The 22,424-nt window shown below is 39.7% G+C and overlaps 1 protein-coding gene across 3 annotated transcripts in view; it reads right to left on the bottom strand.

The window, feature by feature from the left end:
• The window catches only part of LOC132857822 (alpha-2-macroglobulin-like), a 38,069-nt gene that overhangs the window by 8,488 nt on the left and 7,157 nt on the right, over window positions 1-22,424 (bottom strand). The window contains exons 13-35 of one of the 3 annotated variants that reach the window (XM_060887895.1): window positions 22,189-22,422; window positions 21,843-22,055; window positions 21,577-21,726; window positions 20,587-20,712; window positions 20,316-20,409; window positions 19,956-20,085; window positions 19,585-19,810; window positions 19,372-19,498; window positions 19,154-19,275; window positions 19,017-19,068; window positions 18,819-18,902; window positions 17,348-17,524; window positions 17,167-17,242; window positions 16,869-17,025; window positions 16,708-16,782; window positions 16,392-16,554; window positions 15,719-15,909; window positions 14,982-15,197; window positions 14,589-14,710; window positions 13,891-13,972; window positions 13,705-13,773; window positions 13,445-13,550; window positions 12,741-13,365 (exon numbers count right to left, since the gene is read on the bottom strand). In XM_060887895.1, coding sequence (XP_060743878.1) covers window positions 13,325-13,365; window positions 13,445-13,550; window positions 13,705-13,773; window positions 13,891-13,972; window positions 14,589-14,710; window positions 14,982-15,197; window positions 15,719-15,909; window positions 16,392-16,554; window positions 16,708-16,782; window positions 16,869-17,025; window positions 17,167-17,242; window positions 17,348-17,524; window positions 18,819-18,902; window positions 19,017-19,068; window positions 19,154-19,275; window positions 19,372-19,498; window positions 19,585-19,810; window positions 19,956-20,085; window positions 20,316-20,409; window positions 20,587-20,712; window positions 21,577-21,726; window positions 21,843-22,055; window positions 22,189-22,422 — 3,033 coding nt within the window. In that variant the 3' untranslated portion in view covers window positions 12,741-13,324. Of the gene's footprint in view, window positions 1-66; window positions 293-378; window positions 500-717; window positions 806-982; window positions 1,109-1,755; window positions 1,906-2,016; window positions 2,230-2,359; window positions 2,594-2,716; window positions 2,888-2,975; window positions 3,086-3,243; window positions 3,365-3,457; window positions 3,561-3,725; window positions 3,811-3,911; window positions 4,078-4,209; window positions 4,231-4,464; window positions 4,518-4,638; window positions 4,796-4,955; window positions 5,137-5,857; window positions 5,952-12,740; window positions 13,366-13,444; window positions 13,551-13,704; window positions 13,774-13,890; window positions 13,973-14,588; window positions 14,711-14,981; window positions 15,198-15,718; window positions 15,910-16,391; window positions 16,555-16,707; window positions 16,783-16,868; window positions 17,026-17,166; window positions 17,243-17,347; window positions 17,525-18,818; window positions 18,903-19,016; window positions 19,069-19,153; window positions 19,276-19,371; window positions 19,499-19,584; window positions 19,811-19,955; window positions 20,086-20,315; window positions 20,410-20,586; window positions 20,713-21,576; window positions 21,727-21,842; window positions 22,056-22,188; window positions 22,423-22,424 lie in introns of those variants that run through there. The other 2 variants (XM_060887896.1, XM_060887897.1) reach the window with 2 other exon arrangements.

Raw genomic sequence — 22,424 nt, 5'->3', positions numbered from 1 at the left:
GATTAATTTACTGTGAATCATAAATTTGACAATACTTGTAAAGATCTAATCTCAGAAATAAAATACCATAATGCATTTGGAAAGATAATTAAAGACAGTAGCCTTCAGCTCAAAAACCTCTCCCCGTGTAATGGAGTAGGGCAACGAGAGCTCCAGGAAGAAGGGCTGAAACACAGTGAGCTGAACAGGAGGAGCGAGACCCAGACCTATAGAGGACACGCAGAAAGCGTCTGTCTCCCAGGTGGTGATGGTGTCAGGAACAGTGAGTGGAAGCTGTACTGATCCAGAGTCCCTGTGGAGAATTACACTGGAAGCTGTTCAATGTGCAAATATTCAAATGTGCAAATATGTCAAAGTAAAAAAGAAAAAAATTCTAACCCCACTTCAACAAGCTGCCATATCCAAGTTTCTGGGAACAATTTACGAATTTGCAGTTCTGTGTATCTACTGGATCTACTGGAATCATGAGATCCTGCAAGTCCGAATTCTGGACTGAAGTCTAATGCAAAAAAATCATAATTAATAAACATATTGTAAACATAATTCATTAATTTGTACAATAGCTGTTATATTGCATAGGACTATGTATTTATGCTTATGAAGATGTTCTTAATGTTGCCCTATAGTGATATATGAATTACAAAGGAAAAACCTGAGAGAATGATGAAACACTACTATTTATTGAACAATAATATATGAATAACTGCCTGGGTGTACCATGGAATCGATTATAATACAGGCCTTTGTACACCAAACAATGAGGTTCTCTAACAGCCAAATTTGTTGCCATCTTCAGCCCCACTCCCTGTAACATGATGCATAGTCATCAAAATTAACAGTCAACCATGGAAGTTAAAATAATCACTTTATATTGAAAGTATTAAAAAATGTGTATTTAGAATTTCCATCTACATTATATAATTTTCCAAGATTTACTTTCACAAACAGTTATGCAACATTTCGCAGTCAGTCAGTCAATTACCTTTAATGTATTGTAGACATGTTCAAACCATACATCCCGCTGGGGTCTAACATGCAAGCACTTCAGCTCGTCTTCAACTTCACTGGGATAATCTAATACTGATTTCACTGGCAACAAGCGAAATATCTATGGGTGATATAAAAAATGGCATTCATTTAATACTATAATAAATATTATTAATGTTTCTGCTATTAATGTTTACATAACATACATATATGAATATATGTTTCCATACAAATTAAGTAGACACCTACTGTAGTTGTAAGGCCAAAGCCCATATCATCACAAATGGTTATATATATTATTTATATGTACATACACTAAAATATACTAAATAAATATTCAAATATACTAAAACAAACAAACAAACAAACAAACAAACAAACAAACAAATAAATAAATAAATGTAATAGGAGATCAGTCAAAATAGTTGACAATCATATTTTGGATTATTATGCATCAAACTCAACATCAATCAAAGTTTAAGCTGAGGCTACACTAAAACAAACAAACAAACAAACAAACAAACAAACAAACAAACAAATAAATAAATGTAATAGGAGATCAGTCAAAATAGTTGACAATCATATTTTGGATTATTATGCATCAAACTCAACATCAATCAAAGTTTAAGCTGAGGCTACACTAGAGTTATTTAAACAAACTGTAGGTTCAAGCATGTACATAGATAAAAGTAGATCATTTTAAACTATAATGCAGATTTAACCACTCTATTAAAAAAATCCTTTAATTAAAAAGTATTGAAATTTCACCTTTCTAGTGTTTAGACGATTTCCTGGCTCATTGATGAACACACTCTGATCTACAGCACTGAGGCCACACAGTGAACCAGGATGGGCTGAGACCCCAAGAGTGTTCTTCTCACCTGGAACTGCTTTAGAGGGAGAGAACTGTAGTAAAACCTGGAGCACATGAAGAAAACAAGTTTAGAGGGGTTTAGTTTTTTATGCCAAACAAGAAAGAATTAGATTATTTCACTGAGCATATGCTATTAAGAAAAATGCTAAAATTACCTTATTTCTAAAACATTTCTCCACACTGAATTCCCTGCTAGAAGCAATGACATTCTCACTGGGCAGGACAGAGTACAAGACAACCTGCATTACAGGAGACATCTCAGCATCAACAGGTAGTTTAAATGAGACTTTTCCTTTTCTGGTTTCTGTAGATGCTTCCACTTCAACTGTCTCATGCCCATGATGGACTATGGCTCCTTTAGACAAGACCTGAACCAGAGGCACAAAATATATTATAATAAATGTGCAGTGAAATATATTTAGAGCTGAAGGAATGAAGGTAATACAGGAGACTTGCATTTCCTGTCTCAAGTAGCATACAATTACTACAATTACTTACCATGTATATAATATCAATACTGTAACTTTCAGAAGTTTCCCCAACAATATAGTAGTTAATTGTTATGGGAATTTCAGCACCACATTTAAATGGTTCTTCTGAGCTCTCTATTGACAGATCACTGAACACTGGACTGTAAGGTGTAGCAGGTTGGGGCAGATGTATACGTGTCTCCGCAGTTGAAAAGAATGGTGTTTTGTATTGGAGGTATTCTTCCTTTGGATAGACACTTGCCTAGACAACAATAATACAAAAACAATAATAACCACAAATGTTTGCTTTACCACATGATGGAGTACTAAAAATTGGTTTCTTTTTCTTTCATTTCCTTTTTTGAGGTATTTTGTCATAACATACCCTCAATAATATCTCTGTTTTAGGATGTTCAGGTGAAGGGACTGAGAAGTCTGCCAGGCCATTACTATCTGTAGTAAGATTGAGTAGTAATGTTTGAGCCCATTGAGGACCTTCTGAAAGATACACCTTCTTGTTAGGAATTGGTGTTCCACTGAAGGTAGTAACTTTAATCTGTTGATCAGAGAAAGAAAAACTACTGTCAAGATAGTGTAAAAAACTTAAAACCAATGACAATAAAAAAAAATTCAAAAAGACATACTTTTCCTTCTATAGCTTTTTCTCTCTCAAAAGTTTTTGGTGAATCAAGGATTTCCACTTTACCAATTTGGAAAGAAAGTCTTATCTCTTCAGATTTCACAATGGAATTATCTAAACAAAAAGAAACAAAATGCATTGTTATAATGAAATACAAACAAAAGTTTTGTTATAGTATATTAATGGGCATAAAGTATAACATAAGGAATCAGTCTGTTAATAGCTCTGGCTTCATTATTATTTTTGTTTTTAGAGATCCATTACTGACTTACCTGTTCCTTCCTCTGTAAGTCTAATAGTAGCAAGAAGATAATCCTCAGAACTTTTTTCAAATTCAGTATTTATGAGGCTTGACACATTGAAAAGAAGGAATGCACAGCCATTTTTACTCATCTATGGGAACACACAAAACAAATGATGTGAATGTTTTATTAGTGAGACAAAAGAGAGTGAAATAGGTGTCTGTGAAGTTTGTTACATACATACTTTCACCGTTTCACTCATACATCTGGCCTCATTATAGCTCTGCCGTACATTGCGGCACACCTCCACCACAGCTTGACCAGGTACTGGCTGTCCATAAATGTACCTTAATATAATAAAGTTACATAAATACAAACACCAATCCGAGCTAGATATCGTATATACTGTACATGTGCTAAACATTCATTTGTGTCAACACTATGCAATGTATTTAAAAAACTGAAATTCTAAGAGTTCTTTGTTTATTTTTAATAATAAACTTGAAACATACTTTCCACAAACTTCTAGCTTTAGTTCCTTGTCACCAACGCTGTGTTCTTTTGGTGCGTTCAAAATAACCTCAAATTTGGGTAAAACTAACAGTAAATGCAGCTGATTATTACAATTATTATTACAGATATTACATGATGTTGGATACATTTGTAAAAACTAAACTGTTACTAATAATCTCACTTACCAAACTTCTCCACTATAAAACTGTACTTTATCAAACTTTTTCCAGTGTCAGCAATCAACTCATATCGTCCCTGTGGAGCCTCAGCATTTAGCTCATGAGAAAGCTGCAGTATCAAACCTGTCGAAGACACATTTGTCCACTGACCAATCCTGTTCTGATGACTATCCTGTTTGGTTCACAAAAGATATCTACATTTAGTTCAGTGATGTGAAGATTTTCACAAATCATTGCATTATAGATATTACATCAATACAAGAGTGTCATAAAATATGTAATGTTGTGCTTGGTTCCACTTCACCTGAAGACTCACTGTACTGTACTGTGGAGTATAAAACAAAAATCAAACTTAAGAATTTCCATTATATAATAATATAAAACCAATAAATTACCCAGAACATTATAATCAAAACAAGTATGTTTTATTCAGTGGAATACAAATTATTTTTAAAATTGTTTATTGGTCTGTGTAAATATAAATGAATGAGTAGATATAAATTACAATAATCTGTTAAATAGGCGTCTTTTATGTATCAACATAAATCTCTCCTCCTACCGTTTGTTTAAATGGGATTAATTTATAATCCATAGAGACAATTCTGAAATTCACTGTGGAAACATAACAATTGTGAAAAGATTTAAGTTGCACCTTCAGTAACAATTAATCTTTCATTAAATAGTTGAAATTGAAAACTGAAAAAAGATGATTGTTATTGCAGGAATGAGTCACCTGTTTGGCCTGGACTGTAGATGGGTTTATCAGTCTGGATAAAAGTCAGTGTATCATATGGTTTAAACATCACTTTTCTTTTCTCTGTCATCATAAAACCTTTCCCTTTAATGTTTACTTTGATCTCCTGCACTGATTCACTCACAACCTGTGGAGCCTGTGAAGATGTATTCCATGTTGAACAACACAAACAACTTAATAAATATGAATTAAATTAAATTAAAATACATAAACTAGCTATATAAACTTATTGTGCACTGACTATCGGAATAAATAAATAAATACAAGCAAACTAACATAAAAAATACATTTCTGACCTCAAAATGGGAGCAGCGATGAAAGTCCTTTTTCACTGTTTCTTGTAAAAGATTTCTGCTCTGACTGTTGTGAACCAGATAAATGTTTATTTGCAGAGTCTCATTAGGCTTTAAAAGACTCACACAAAGTTTGGCATCAGAGCCAGCTGGTATTAAAGCAGGAAATGTCACCATGAAATATCTACAGACAAAAAAGAAAGGTTTATGATCAATCAATTTTCAAGTGATTAATATGCAATCAATGAAAATTATAGAAAGGTTGTTGAAGCAAACTATTGTAGCCATATCATAGTAAATGTTTGAGTAAACCCTTAACTAAACAGAACAGAGCTCAACAAACAATAGTATTGCAAAAGTCTAAACAGAGAACCTTAACCTAACACTGACCTGTGAGCTTACCTGCAAACTGAATCATGCAAATTAAATGTCATTGCTATATAGGAGCTGTGTTTAAGATGTTTGCAAAATTAGCTCATTTTTAATTTAATGCATCAAAACAAATTGTTTTTCTAGGGGACAAAATCGTATCAGTCATAACATGACTATCTAAAGCACCTGACATTTCGCCATTGTAGTGTTCATGTGAGCCAATTTAATTTCTTTCTCTTAGCTGAATCCACAGTAACTGAAACAAGGACTTATTCTCTCCTGGGACCAACTCTGGTAGGTAGATTTTTTTTTTTTTTTTTTTTGTGGCTTGAAAGCTTTGTACAATGTTGTGGTAAATTTGATAGATTTTTTTTCAGTGCATGAGACCATTAAAGTTTTGTCTGCAATGTGTCTTTATAGGTGAAATGCTCCACTGGAGTACTGTAGCTTCTTATGTGTTATCACAGTGACAATCTGTAATTGTTAATGACAAATAATATTAAATTGTTTATTTATAATTACATGATACTCACGGTCCTGAGTTTTGTCCATATACAGAGAGAAAGAGGAAGCTGGCTATCCACAGCCTTATCCTAATGTAGACCCGACTGACCACCATGATGATGTCTCCACTGCCAAACTGGAGAGATCAAAATCCTTTTTAAAGACAGCCCAAACTGCACTCATCCTCTTATTAATGATTAACCACTTTGAGCAATCTGAGTACATTTCAAACTTCTGTTATTAAAAGCAAATTAAAATAATTTCAATAATCATGCAGGTAGTGAAATTGACATCTGGTTGGACACTTATTTAGGCACACATTGTGTTTAATTCTAACTATTAATTAGAAAGAAATAGTATTACTGTGACATACACTTATTGCTTTTTACCTATGTGAACAACTTTCTTTCATTAAGCACACAATGCTGATAAACAGTATATATGTAAGAAAAAAATATACATCACATTCTGTTCAACCATTTATATTTGTGCTATTTAACCAGTTGAAATTAAATGTATTAATTTTCCTGGGCATCTGTGAGAAGCCCCAGTTAAGTCATAAAATATGGTCCAGTTCAAATCATGTATCATGTATCATACTGGTCTACTTGTTCTGGTACCTTGTTAGCTTAATTCAGTGCCTAAGGTTCAGTCCATTAATACATCAGAAATTACTTTCTAATAAATTAAATGTTTAATTTAACATTTTTGATAGCTCAGGCTTAGTAGTCTGGAAGTCTTTATCTCCACCTTTAGCTTCTTACTTAATGCCTTTACTCAAATTAGAAAAATTAAAATAATCTGAGAGGTTCAGCTTGCAAACTTTACTAAAGCTTGGAACTTCTTATTCTGACCGGCTACAGCAGGTGTGAAAGCACTTTCATCCATTCTAACTGAGATCCCTTCTTTTTATTTAATTTCATTTTTTAATATAAAAAGGTGGGGCATGTTGGCTTAGTGGTTAGCACGTTCGCCTCACACCTCCAGGGTTGGGGGTTCGATTCCCGCCTCCGCCTTGTGTGTGGAGTTTGCATGTTCTCCCTGTGCCTCGGGGGTTTCCTCTGGGTACTCCGGTTTCCTCTCCCGGTCCAAAGACATGCATGGTAGGTTTATTGGCATCTCTTGAAAATTGTCCGTAGTGTGTGTGTGAGTGAATGAGAGTGTGTGTGCCCTGCGATGGGTTGGCACTCTGTCCAGGGTGTATCCTGCCTTGATGCCCGATGACGCCTGAGATACTCACAGGCTCCCCGTGACCCGAGGTAGTTCGGATAAGCGGTAGAAGATGAATGAATGAATGAACGAATGAATGAATATAAAAAGGTTTGTTTCTAATTCTTAATTTAATTGAATTTAATCACTCTCTCAGGTAAATAGTTTATTTTTAATGCCATAATATTTTGTTTTTTACTTCAGGCCTTTGTTGTGAAACGTGTCTGTATGTTTACAATGCCATGTGTGTTTTGATTTGGTTCCTTTTCTGTCTACAATCATGTCTTATAATTGGTTGTTTCCCCATATGCGTCCTTATTTTCTGCACCTATTTTGAGTTTGTCTGTTGTTCCACTTCGGAACTCGAGCTACGTCAAAACGCTATGGGAACACCCCTGCGTGACCGCGTTCTGAACCACGTGTGTAATCGGACCAATAGGCGTTGGGACGTGATGTCGTCGGCGGGCGATGTTGCATAAACAGGAGGCTACAAATGGCTGCGAGATGGACAAGACGCTAGCTTCTGCTCGTTCAGGTAAGCGCTGTGTTTTTCTGATCGAGTGATGGCTAGCAGACAGAATTTCCTTAAGTGTGTTTATCCGTGTCCCCGTTTCATTACCGGGAAGGATTCGAATGATCGGTGTGTTGTTTGCTTGGGAGTGGAGCATGCACAATCGGCTCTTGAGGGAGTCGATTGCTCGCATTGTAGTCGCATGGCTATGCGCACGCTTCGCTCTCGGAGAGCCCTCTTCGAGAAGCAAAGGCAAGGCAAAGGCAAAGAAGCGAGGCAAAGCCGCGCCGGCGCTCATGGGGCTCGCAGGCCGATTTAGCAGCGGGATTGGAGTCGGATGAGTCCTCTCCAGCCTCGTCTGCTGGAGCAGGCCCGAGGGCTGCGCAGCCCCAGCTGCTCTGAGTGGGTCAGAGGCCAGCCCCGAGGGGCTGGTTCCCCTGAGGAACTTTCTGACAGCTTGGGAGGAGCTGCCAGGAGTCTCCCGGTGGGTTCTGCGGTTTCAACGGGATGTGTCCCACCCTGGTGGGACCCGAGCAAGCTCTGGTCCTGGAACGAGAAGTGCGCACACTCCTGAGGAAAGGAGCCATTGAGGTGGTTCCCCCCTCGGTTCGAGAGTCAGGCTTCTACAGCCCGTACTTCGTCGTTCCAAAGAAGGATAATGGGTTGCATCCCATTCTAGATCTATGCTCCTTGAACCGCTCTCTCAGGAGGCTCAGGTTCAGGATGCTCACCCTCAAGGAGGTCATGACTCAGATCAGGTCCAGGGACTGGTTCGTCACAATAGATCTGGAAGATGCGTACTTTCACGTTTCCATCCTCCCTGCACACAGGAGTTTCCTGAGGTTTGCTTTCGGGGGTGAAGCTTACCAATATCGGGTCCTCCCGTTCAGCCTAGCACTCTCACCCCGCACCTTCACGAAATGCGTCGACGCAGCACTGACCCCGCTGCGGCTCCATCGCTCTTATCGAGATTTCTTCCTCGCTTGCATGAAGGTGCTTGGGTTTTGACTAAACGCCAGCAAAAGCGTGCTCACTCCAGCGCAGAGAACCACCTTTTTGGGCGTGGTATGGGCCTCGGCCAGGATGCAGGCACGGTTGTCGCCTGCTCAGGTCAAAGTCATCCTCACCTTTGTCAGGAGAGTGCGGGAAGGCCAGCCACTCACTGTGAAGCAGTTCCAGAGGCTGCTGGGTCTCATGGCAGCGGCGTCCAGCGTAATCCCGCTTGGCCTCCTGCACATGAGGCCCCTCCAGTGGTGGCTCCGAGGCAGAGGGTTTTCTCTCAGGGGAAACCCATATCGTACCATCAAGGTCTTGTGGCATGCCCTTCGAGAATTGGATGTTTGGAAAGACCGAACGTTTCTGTCCCGAGGCCCCGTGTTGGGGACTCCATGTTGTCACGTGATGCTAACGACGGACGCTTCCCTCATGGGGTGGGGAGCAGTCATGAGTGGCCACTACGCCCAGGGTCTGTGGAGCGGCCAAAGTCTCTCGTGGCATATAAATTGCCTGGAGATGATGGCAGTGTTTTTGGGGTTAAAACACTTCCTCACGGACCTATGAGATCGCCATGTATTGGTCCGCACGGACAATACTGCGGTGGTCTCCTACATCAACCACCAAGGGGGTCTTCCATCACGCCCTTTGTACAAGCTAGCACGAGTGGTCCTCTTATGGTCTCGGGACAGACTCCTCTCTTTGAGGGCCATTTATATCCCGGGACGGTTGAATGTCAGAGCAGATGCCCTGTCGAGGCAGGGGCCGAGGCCTGGGGAATGGTGTCTCCAACCCCAAGGTGGTGGAGTTCATATGTCGGAGGTTCTACAGAGCCCAGGTGGATCTTTTTGTGACCCAGGAGACCTCGCACTGTCCCCTCTGGTTCTCTCTCTCTCACCCAGCCCCGTTAGGTCTGGATGCCATGGTACAGTCGTGGCCGAGGCTACGTCTGTACTCCTTTCCCCCGATCGCACTGCTCCCTGGAGCTCTGGAGAGAGTTCGCCGGGATGGAGTCCGTCTCCTCCTGGTAGCACCTCGATGGCCGGGCAAGCCATGGTTTGCGGATCTGGTGTCCCTACTTGAGGGCCCTCCGTGGGAAATTCCCCCCAGGAGGGATCTCCTCTCACAGGTGGGCGGAACCCTGGTTCACCCCCGCCCAGAGCTGTGGAGGCTGTGGCCCCTGAGGGGGCACAGTTCATAGCGGTTGATCTCTCTACCAAGGTAGTAGAGACCCTTCTCCACTCCAGAGCTTCCTCCACAAGGAGGTCGTACACCGCACGATGGCGACTGTTCATGTCGTGGTGCGAGCACCATGGCCTGGAACCAGTTAACTGCCCGATTGGCTCAGTTCTGGAGTTCTTACAGGTACAGTTTGCCGCTGGGTTAACCCCCTCGACCCTGAAGGTTTACGTGTCCACCATCGCGGCATATAGCACCCCGCCGGCTGGGCAGTCGCTGGGTAGGCACCCACTGGTGACACGTTTCCTCCGCGGCGCCTGGAGGCTGAGGCCCGGGACGTGACCCAGAGTGCCTGTCTGGGATCTGGCAGTTGTGCTGGCGGCTCTATCAGAGCCCCCGTTCAAGCCATTGGCCGAAGTGGCCCTTAGGTTTCTGTCTATTAAGACCACCTTCCTCTTGGCAATTTCCTCCCTGAAGAAGATCGGGGTTCTGCACGCCCTGTCCGTGGCCCCGTCTCGCCTGCAGTTTGCCCCTGGCATGGCCAGAGTGTTTCTCTATACGAAAGCTGGGTAAAGGTACCTGGGGAGCCTCCAGCCCCCTCACAACCTGTCGTGTTGCAGGCATTCTGCCCTCCTCCATTTACAGCGCCCGAACAGGAGCGACAGAACCAACTGTGTCCAGTGCGAGCACTGGTCACTTACCTCCGCAGGACGAGTCCGTGGAGAAAGTCGGAGCAGCTGCTCATCTGCTACGGCCCTAAAAGGAAAGGTTTCCCGGCCACGAAGCAGACGTTGAGCAGATGGGTAGTGGATGCGATTGTGTCGGCTCATGAGTCAGCCTCTCCACAATGCTCGGGGTCCGAGCTCACTCCACCCGGGGTGTGGCGGCCTCTACGGCCTGGTCCGCTGGAGTGGCACTCCAAGACATCTGTGACGCTGCAGGTTGGTCCACCCCGCTGACCTTCGTCAGGTTCTATGACCTTGACCTCAGAGCCACCACGGGCTCCTCTGTCTTACGTGCAGGTGCCGAGGCCCTCACTCTCTAAGCAGGGTCTGGTCAGTGTGGCGTGATTGGACACTCGTTCCCATAGCATTTCGACGCAGCTCAAGTTCCGAAGGGGAACGTCTCTAGGTTACGACCGTAACCCTAGTTCCCCAAGGAACAAGACGCTGCGTCTCCATGCCACACTCCCTGCATCCCTGCGGCACTTACCTTCTCTCGCAGGAGCTAGCGTCTTGTCCATCTCGCAGCCATTTGTAGCTTCCCGTTTATGCGACGTTGCCCACCGACAACGTCACGTCCCAACGCCTATTGGTCAGATTACACACGTGGTTCAGAACGCGGTCACGCTGGGGCGTTCCCATAGCGTTTCGACGCTGCGTCTCGTTCCTCGGGGAACTAGGGTTATGGTCGTAACCTAGAGACAATCTTTTTTGTCTATTTAAACCCTTGTGTCTTTTGCTTTGTCTCTATTTCTCCAGACCCAGTTCTTGACTTTGTACTGTATGCTTTCCCCATTGAATGTATTTTGCCCAGTCTTTTGTACACTGTCTGAAGATTGCCTGGAAAATACTTTTTTCCTCTCCTTTTTTTCCCCCTCAATACTCATTCTCTTGGTAAAGTTATTTTATCACACAGGTTCTCTTACCATTGCTATGCTGATGACACTCAACTTATATTCTCCTTCCCACCCTCAGAAACCACGGCTTCTGTTCAGATCTCAGCATATCTGGCAGACATCCCACCGTGGATGATGGCTCATCAGTTGAAGCTTAAAAAACTGAATAACTGATCATTCCAGGTGATTCATCCCCAGGACCAGATCTTACAATATCCCTGCACAACAATCTGATCTCCCCTTCAGTCACAGCTGGCAACCTTGGGCTAACCATGAACAATCGACTGTCCTTTTCCTCACATGTTGCTAATGTGACACGCTCATTTCAATTTCTTCTCTACAACATTAGAAGGATTCGTCCATTTTTGTCCACACAGGCTGCTCGGGTGTTCAGTCATTCACTCTTTTCATCTCAAGATTGGACTGCTGCAACTCAGTGCTGGCAGGTCTACCTATGAATGCAATTTGTCTTCTGCAAATGATCCAAAATGTAGCTGCATGACTTGTTTTCAACCAGCCTGAGTTCTCACATACCACCCTGCTGCTGCACTCCCTCCACTGGCTTTCTGTTGCTGCTTGCATCAGATTGAAAACACTGATGCTTGCCTACAAAGCCAAAAATGGACCAGCTCCCTCTTACCTCAAAGCCCTCATCACTCCTCGCACTGCACAACTGGTCCCACCATCTCTCAAGGTATGAGGTAGGTATACAACAAGACTCTTTTGAACCTTCCCTAGGGGTCCAGACAGCTGAGTGTTTGAACAGCTTGAACAGCCAGACAGCTGACCAGACAAACTGTTTGACCTACTTCTTCAAATACTTGAACTAGCAAGTTTCTCCCCCTGTTTGTTGTGTGTGTATATTTAAAAAAAAAAAAAAAAACTTTGAACAGTGTTTTAGGCTCATGGTATCTCAAGTCTGTAACCTAGTGAACCAAATGCTGTAAATGTAAAATGGCCATTGCCTATGCTTTGATTTTGAGCATTGCCTAACATTTTGAATGTGTTTGCTGTTCTTAAAAAACAGCCTGTACTCCTGCACTGGTATCCTACTCCTCAAAGGTAAACCTAAGGTGCTCAGATAGTAAGGCATTCCAAAGTGAGGACCATTTCAAAACAGTACCTACACCACCCAAATCCTATGTTTTGTTTTATACTGAAGGCCACATTATTGAATTTATAGAATTGAGGTGCAGCTATGACCTAGATAGCTATACCTAGATGAATTGAGCTATGACCTAGATAGCCATAAATCACTACCAAAAACATCATTAATAGCTGAAATAGCTGTATTTGTATTGTATCAAAGGGACTGCTCCTCCCTTTGAGTACATAAAGAATTGACTAAATCCATGTCAAGCCAGATGGGCTCTATTTTACTCTAGGTTTAATTTCAAAAGAATCAAAAGTAATTATTACCTCATTTTATTTAAAATGTGTCTTAATACTTAGATACATAGAAAAGTCCTAACATTGTGATCTAACAACTACAGGTTAAAACAATTTTTTGAATGTTTAAAAATAAGTCATCAGACTAAACTTTTAAAATTGCAGGGAAGGAAAATGACAAACAGTATCTGTTTTAACAAATACCAATCAGAACATACTGCCCCCATGCTGCCCAGTCAACACTGTGCTGCTATTTCCACCAAAAGTTATACCCATAAATCATTTTTACAGCAGCAACCCCAGAACAAATGTGGATAGGACAACGGCCTTAAACACACTGCTAAAGCTACACCAAGACCCTGAATATGTTAGAATGACCATAGAAAGCCCATAAGTTCATTTCATTAGCAAGACAAAATTTCAGGGGAGATGAAAACTATGCAAGGCACTGTATACATTTGTTTGGATGCAAGAAAATTCAGCTTTACTAACAAGAGGACAAGCATATGAACATTTTTTCTTTTTTTTTTACAGGAAAAACAGCACACAGAAGATATCCATTCTGCTTTTCTGAATCTTTAATGCAGATCTGGTAGCTTACACACAGGTGGAGGTGTACTCTGTCTCAGACTGGTCATCTAAATGAAAGAATCAGTAAGTGAAAGCAATGTAGTCACAATAACAATGTTTAAATCACACAACCCAGGAGAATCTTACTTGTTTGGTAGTAATCATAAACTTTGATCACAGCTGGCTTGAGATTCTTGACAGGCATCGCTTGTTTAATGTGTAGATGATAGTTGAAAGGAATATTCCTTTGGAGCTGTTAGAGATAGACCAGATGTTTTATCATAAACACAGTCCATCGTATCTTATTTTGTGTGTAATAAATAAAACATACATTCTTGGAATGCATATACAATACAGTTAGGTAAAGAATAACGTTCTCTACAGGTCAGACCACATATTCATCTTACCTCGTTTATATACATGATAATATGGTCATCCTTGGAATCAACTCGTTCCACCAAAATCTGATTTTTCAGCTAAGAAAACAACAGAAAAGTTACTCCGCATTATTAAATTACATTTTAACCACATATGTAAAGGCAATGGCAAGCACACACACACAAAACATGCTAGCTTTTTTCTAAACTCCTTACTTCACCAGGATCGGCTGTGAACCCTGATAGGAGTTTTATGTCCACTATGATCATGTTAGTGCTGTTTAATTCCCCATCATATCTGCAAATTGAAGACAGACAACAACAAGTACTAGGTATCAATTACTAGAATAAACACCAATGACTAATAAGGACCAATAATAGCCCAGTAACCAACAATAATAGCAAATAGTAAGCATTGTCCTGGCGGTAAAATGAAAGCAAATTCTGCTGGATTAATCGATAAATTCTTTTAAAATACTGTATCTCTGAAATATACATGGCAATTCAATAAAATATGGTGAAACACTTGAAAATTAACTGTTCACACTTTATACTGCTAAATCCTTAAATTTTCGAAGAAGTGATAAAACAAATTTACTGGCGGAAGTTTCAGAAGTTTGAGCATTTCTTACATAATTTCCTGTAATGTAGATGACATGGAGATGGAATCACCATGATGATGTAAACGTAATAAAATGATAAAAGAAATTCTTATTATATAAATAATATAAAAATTTCCTCAGGTGATTTAGAAACCGATTTTAAGTACAATTCTAATGCAAGCATAACATTGCTAAGTGTATTATCTATTTTTATTTGATATAATTTGCAGTAATTTAAGGTAAATTTGAATGACTAATTGAATGATTGATTGAATGCATTATTTCAAGTATTTAGCATGTATTTATACTTACACAACAGAGAACGTGATTGTCAAAGTGTGACCAAATGATTTTGTGCAGTTTCCTTCGGTCTTAGCCATGATGCTCAGTGTATTGATTTCAGTAGGTGTAGGGATATTGTAGAAAAGTGCTGTCTGTAAGTGAGGATAAAAAAGTCAAAGCAGGTAATAAACAGAAAATATGTCTGCATTATGTACGTCAGTCACTAATTTCATTTTTAATGGCATGCAGATGGCAAAGCAAGTGGGTTTGTTCACTCCAAATATACAAAGGAAATTCAGTGTGCTTTCAAATGGACAAAATATTGGTAAACATTCTGAGTTAAGATTAATACTGTGAAAGACAAACAGGTATGTCAGGACAGCAAGACTGATAAAGCACTTATCATGACAAATATGCACTGACCTGCACTGACACACAGGTGGAGCCCTTCACATCAATGCTGTATTTACCAGGAACATCCTGCAATGATCTTTCTTGGTACAGTAACTTGTTGTTCTGATTCACATCAAAGTTGTGACTGTGTCCAGCTGCAGACTTTACAGTTACTGTGCTAGAGCCTTCTGAGCTGAACACTTTAGTGGAGTACAGAGCCAGAGCTTGGAGGGCCACAACTGTGTCCTGATTGGAGAAGGAAAACAATTATATTAAAAAAAAGGAAGGGCCCTAAATCAATAAGAAAAAGGATCAACAATTCAGATTCTTGGATAACTATAAAAACATTGGTATAGTGAGATACCAAACAAAACTTTAAACCCAATCTGTATAGAACAGAAAAAGATAGAAGATACTTGTATTTAATCAAAACTTCAGAAATGATAACAGACTTAATATAAAAAAAATGAACAGTAAAATGACCAAGTCTCTTTCTAACATTTACAAGAAGAAAATACCAATTTTAGGCCACAGATAAGCACCTTGTGGAAGACCTAGACTTCTAAAAGTGTTTTAACTCTACAGTCATTGCTATGATTAAAATTTAGCAGTGAACTCTTAATATTTAGTGTGAACCCAGTGCTTTTTAGTCTACATTTTAGTTTTCATGAGCATGCAAGTTTTATGAGCTGGTTGTTGCAAGTTAAAATTTGAGACAGTGAAGCTGGAAGTGAAATAATATAAAAGAATGCAAATGAATCAAGTACCTGGGTGGATGAGAAGCCTCCATAGGGATTTTGCTGCTTCACGAGCCAGCTGACTATCCTATTAGCGTAGCCCAAATCAGCAGCAGTGAGGTGACCTGTAGTGAGAACAGCTAGGAGCACGTAGGAACTGATTTCCACTGACAATGAGCTGGAATCATCTAATGCTGACTGAGACCAGTGAAGACGACCATCTAAAATAAAAGAAGATAATTAAGACTTTTTGGCTCTGCATGCTCAAAGGTGGCATTCATCTTGTCCTTTGTACCTCAAACATGATTCACACTGTCAAAATATCAAGTAGATCACTTGCTTGCTAGATAGCTAGCTTTATACCTGGAAGCTGTAAGATATGAATAGCTGTATAATGATATATTCTAGAGACATTGTCTCAGCTGTAACATCAATAAATTACTCTTTTTGTACATCCCATGTGTCTAAGTTTTGCAATTGTCACTACCATAATGTAGATTTATTAATCCTATTATGTCCTCCTTTTAAGCAACCGACATAGCTTTATTTACACACTAAAACTATCTTCACGGCTATCTTTGGATAAAAAGGATGACACTATTAAAATTGTACAAATTATTCTACTCATTCCTCACCTCCAACAATAGCAACATATTAATTGTAATACATTTTTATAGTGCAAAATACTTGAACGCTCTCATACCTCCTGTAATAGCAATACTATTTAACTCTTTGAGTAGCTGCTCTCGAGTTTCATTCTCTCCGGCCAGACTGAAAGTGTAGGCCAAGAGCGCAGTGGTGTAGGTGTTTGTCAGGTTACCAATAGAAGATTTTAGGCATAACAGCCCTTTATTCACAACAGGATCCTGCAATCAAAACATAAATAGTGGTAAATAAGAACAGCAATCGTTTGGCAGATTTCCAGAAAACTTTCAGTTTTATTCATTTTATTATGACTTTCATGCCTATAGAGTTATGTGTCATTTAAAAGCAATCGTAAAACTGCATCATGCTCTTACTTGCACTGTAAGGCCCAATTCAAGGAATGCTGTAGTGATGTATGCAGTAATGGTCACTTCATCATTTACACCACCCTGTAATACATGATAAATTAGATTGGATAGGACGATATATTCAGAAACGTTTTCTATAGATTTGAGAGCCTTAGAACCAGAAATACCTTCATTCTTTTATTGAACAGATTTCCCTGTTGTGTAAAACAGCCATCTGATCTTTGCACGTTTGTGAGCCATTGCTTTGCACTTTTAATGATTTCTGGATCAATAAAGATGTAACGTTGTGCTTTGCCAAAGGTCCTCAATACAAAAGCAGTTAACCTGGTGGTGGAAATTTGTGTGTCCATAATTAAAATACCTTTGTATAACAGTTATCATGATATTCATAATTCAGAAGCTTTGCATTTTTTAAACATTTTGAACACCATTAATGCTTCTGGTGTGCCACGTAAAAATTCTTACCATGTGTTCTCCTCTCCACTGCCAAATGTGCTATAACCACCAGTAAAATGTTTATAGTTTAGCTGCCTCTGGTATCCTGTGTAAAAATAATTGATTGATTCTTATTGTTTCAGCAAGTATCTATTCAGGTTGGCTAGTGTTGACCTGTAAAGATTGTAAAGAGAAATATAATGTCACTGACCACTCTTAAGAAAACCAGTAGCCTTCTCACGGATATCTGTGGTGAGCTGCTCAGTGTTCTCTAGATACTGAAGAATGTAGATATTTGGGGCGAGAAGAGCCATGTTTTGTTCCCCACAGCCATATGGCATCCTTAGCAGTCCATTCAGATTTTTTAATGCACGGCCAAGTATGTCTCCTACAAAAGAACTTTTTTTAATATTCTTTCCTTTATTTAGAAAAAATACACTGATTTGCCTGACAAAAAAAAATCATAAACAATTTAAAACAAACACGTATGCCAGAGAAATGAAAATCAAATATTGATTAAGATACTAGAAGATATCGCTAATGTTTTGCTGTCTTATGTTCTGTACTACCAGAGCAGTTACTTTTGGGACAATAAAGATCTTAAAGTTGTCTGTGGCGGCTTCTTGTTGTCTTCAGAACATTAATGAGCTCACTTTAGCTTGCCAACTGAGCTTCCTGAAGATCTGTGAGCAATGCAGTAGTGAAGTTCAGCAGAGGGAAGTACACTGCAGGATGACATTCAGGCTACCTTACTGAAACTGAAGCTGATTATACACATCTGAGACAACGAATTTTATGGCCTAGTTGCCATAATGCATGCATCATACAGACTGATATTAAAGCAAACACATTATAGGTTGCAAAATGTATGATGTTATGAGTAATGTTGGCTGTATCCAAAACAGGGTGTACATTTTCTCTTGCACTTTAATAAGATGATGACCAAAGATGCAGATGCAAGAGGCATTAGGAGAAGAGACACCTCTCCTTCAACCTCATACAATCCACAACATGAACTGGAGATTTTTATTTCAGTTATATGGTGAATTCATTTGCATGATTTTCTCAAATAAGTAAATTGATCATGCGGTCCAGGAAACGGTGAAAAACTGGAAATCTGTGGCTTGGACCAAATGGGCCAATTGGGATTCCCTAAAATCAGTGGATGTCATTAACAAATAACAAGTCATTCCAATCTATGAACCCCTTAGAGATGTTTATAGAGATTATTTAGCCATCATAATATATCAGACCAGATTAAGTAAATTCTATAGTGAACTGCAAGTCTGCACTATTAAAGGCTTGCTGGCTTTATGGAATGTCATCCCTTTAATGTAGATTCCTTTAATTTGTTTTCAGAGTGTTAAACAATCTAATATAGCCAATGCAATATTTTTTTTTACAAAGATGTTACTGCAAGACACTCATGGAGAAATATTTTAACCAAAATGGTTGCCAGTTGCAAATCAAAAAGTATGCATAGCTGCATTCCCTAAATAAATGATGATCTGCTATTTGTTTAAGTTTTTTGAAATGTAACCAATCCAACTGATAATGAGTGAGATTCAGGAGGATTTCTATTATTGTATATACCTTTCTACTATTTGTTTTATCTTGTCATTTTTCTTTCTTGTTTTTTTCCACCGCTGACAATAATGCATTTTTAATGTTTCCTTTCTTACCAAGCACTGAAACAGAAGCTCGTGCTGATCCCTTTATTACATCCTCAGGAAGAGTCAGCTCCAATTCCTCTGAAACACTGTTACCTATAAACGAAAGGAAACAGATTTCTATATTTACCTAGTGATACTGGTGGCACCGGTTTTACACGAGTGTGAACAATTAGAAATAAATCAGAAGTTTACATGTCTAAGTCTAACCTTGTGGACATAATAACCAGCTTTGGCTCTTTGTCTTTTCAGTTCCTTCAGCCTATATGAGAATAAAGTGTTACAAAAATCTTAGAAACAATTACATTAAGCATATTTCCTGATTAGGTGATTTTTAAGTCACCGACCTTTACAATGAGGCTTCGTGTAACTGTGTCAATACGGCCTCTCTCTGGAACACTCACGATCTCATTATCACACACAGTCTGGGATTGTTCTGCCTCTGCACTCACTGTCACATTCAAGACTCCTGAAGCGTAACAACAAGCTCATTAGTTCTCCACAATATAATGCAATAAACATATGAGACATATATGTCACAAGCTGAAGAGGTTTGAAGTCTCACCAAGCACAGAGGGAATCAGAGTCCATTTGAAGGTCTTTCTTCCATTTGCACACAGACAGGATGAATACTCGCCATCAGAAGATTTTTCCAGAGTGTAGTCTGAGGAAGGGGCTGGAGTCACTTTAACCTGTCAATGAGACACAGGTGATTCATTTACTGTGCATCTCAAACGTCATAATACTTGTAAAAGATTTAATCTCAGAAATAAAATACCATAATGCATTTGGAAAGATAATTGAAGACGGTGGCCTTCAACTCAAAAACCTCTCCCCGGATAATGGAGTAGGGCAACGAGAGCTCCAGGAAGAAGGGCTGAAACACAGTGAGCTGAACAGGAGGAGCGAGACCCAGACCTATAGAGGACACGCAGAAAGCCTCAGTCTCCCAGGTGGTGATGGTGTCAGGAACAGTGAGCGGAAGCTGTTCTGATCCAGAGTCCCTGTGGAGAAAAAGCATATATAAAAAAAAATATATATGCATATATAAAAATACATCCTTTATTATAGTTAATTTGATTTCAAAGCAGTATAGCACACAAACATACAAAAAGTAAAACAAAAAATGAAATATTTTAATTCACTAACCCAACTTCAAGAAGTTGCCATATCCAAGTTTCTGGAAAGAATTTACGAACTGTCTCGATGGGTTCAAAGCCTTGATGATTAAAATCTGCTAATGCCATTGGTTGACCAAAATGATTTGTCCTGTATGCAACTATAAATCAGCAAATAAATTAACAATTAACAAAACACAGAACAGCTGGTATATCTATGAGAACTCTGTATATATGAAGCTTATTATGTGCATATCAGTATTACGGATAAGTTTATCTAACATATATAAAAATCCATAAGAAACATTCTATTTTTTGGAACAGTTATAACCTAATTACAGGAATGAGAAATTTATCGAACAATAATATATGAATAAAGTCCTGGATTTACCAAATATATGTTCACGATGAAACTGCACGCCTTTGTACACCAAACAACGAAGTTGTCTAACAGCCAAATTTGTTGCCATCTTCAGCCCCACTCCCTGTCAGGTGATAATACATTATAGCTTAATAGCATATAGCATAACTAAAAGCACTTCAAACAATGTTTTACAAAATACACATGGCATTTTTATTCTAGATCGAGTATTCTAAATTGATTTAATTTCAATTTAATATTATTCAAGCATTCAATGTTTTACAACCGTCCATTCAGTTACCTTTAATGTATTGTAAACATGATCAACCCGCACATCTCGCTGGGGTCGAACATGCAAGCACTCCAGCTCATCTTCAACTTTATAGGTAAAATCCGATACCAAGGTCACTGGCAACAAGTTAAATATCTACAGAAAATATAATCAAAAATAATTTATAAAATAAATAGTTATAAAATAATTATATTATTATTATTTTCTATTAAATAATTAAAAAATATTTTGAAATATATATTTTGATTAAAAGATTTCATCCCCTCCTTGAACCGCCACCTTATTGTGGTGGAGGGGTTTGCGTGCCTGAATGATCCTAGGAGCTATGTTGTCTGGGGCTTTCTGCCCCTGGTAGGGTCTCCCAAGGCAAACAAGTCCTGGGTGACGGGCCAGACAAAGAGCGGTTCAAGCACCCTTTACGAGAAATTCAATAACGAGGTCCGTGACGTCGCCCGGTATGGTGCAACCGGGGCCCCACCCTGGAGCCAGGCCCGGGGTTGGGGCTCGCATGCGAGCGTCTGGTGGCCGGGTCTTACCCCACGGGGACACTAGGACACGCTGGAGGGACTATGTCTCTCGGCTGGCCTGGGAACGCCTCGGTATTCTCCCGGAAGAGCTGGAGGAAGTGTCTGGGGAGAGGGAAGTCTGGGCGTCCCTGCTTAGACTGCTGCCCCCGCGACCCGGTCCCGGATAAGCAGTAGAAAATGGATGGATGGATGGATATATTTTCATGTATATCTCATAAAATACACACGGACAGTTCATTTTGAAGATGAAGAACATGAAGGACAAGACTTGAGGGTTATTTTATTCACACACTGAATACCAGATAAAACACTGGACATGTCAGTCCAGACATATTTCTCATCATTGAAATTAAGTATGTGCATAACAACTGCTGAGACTTTCAGGATTTTTTAGCCTAGACAAACAGTTCCTGAGGGTTATGTTAAAATTACACATTACAAATTAGACAGCACAAGTACATCCTAATTTCACCTTGTCAGCGTTTAGGCGGTTTCCAGATTCCAAGATGAACACACTCTGATCTACAGCACTGAGGCCACAAAGTGAACCAGGATGAGCTGAGACCTCAAGAGTGTTCTTCTCACCTGGAACTGCTTTAGAGGGAGAGAACTGTAGCGAAACCTGCAGCACATGATGAAAGCAAGTTCACACAGGTTTAGCAATTTCATTGCTCATATTATGGAAATCGGGGGGCTTGAATGAACATAAAATGTTAACAATGAAGGTGCTAGCATTACCTTATTTGTGAAACACTTTTCAACATCAAAGTTCCTACTAGCTGCAATGACGTTCTCACTGGGCAGGACAGAGTACGCCACAACCTGCACTACAGGAGCCAGCTCAGTAATAACAGATAGTTTAAATGAGATTTTTCCTTTTCTGAGATCTGTAGATGCTTCTACTTCAACTGTCTCATGCCCATGATGGACTATGGCTCCTTTAGACAAGACCTGAACCAGAGAGAGAAAAAATATAATAATTGTCCAGTGCATTATATATGGAGTCATTGCAAATTAGATAATGCAGGTGGCAGATAGTAGTGCATCATACAATTTTTGTATGCAAAGTATACAAAGTACTTACCATGTATATAAGATCAATACTGTAACTTTCAGAAGTTTCCCCAACAATATAGTAGTTAATTGTTATGGGAATTTCAGCACCACATTTAAATGGTTCTTCTGAGCTCTCTATTGACAGATCACTGAACACTGGACTGTAAGGTGTAGCAGGTTGGAGCAGGTGTATACGTGTCTCCGCAGTTGAAAAGAATGGTGTTTTGTATTGGTGGTATTTTTCCTCTGGATAGACACTTGCCT

The sequence above is a fragment of the Tachysurus vachellii genome, chromosome 15 (assembly GCF_030014155.1).
Source record: "Tachysurus vachellii isolate PV-2020 chromosome 15, HZAU_Pvac_v1, whole genome shotgun sequence".
Classification (NCBI taxonomy): Eukaryota; Metazoa; Chordata; class Actinopteri; order Siluriformes; family Bagridae; genus Tachysurus; species Tachysurus vachellii.
The sequence above is the reverse complement of the archived record's forward strand: the minus strand, read 5'-3'. Positions and strand labels throughout refer to the sequence as shown.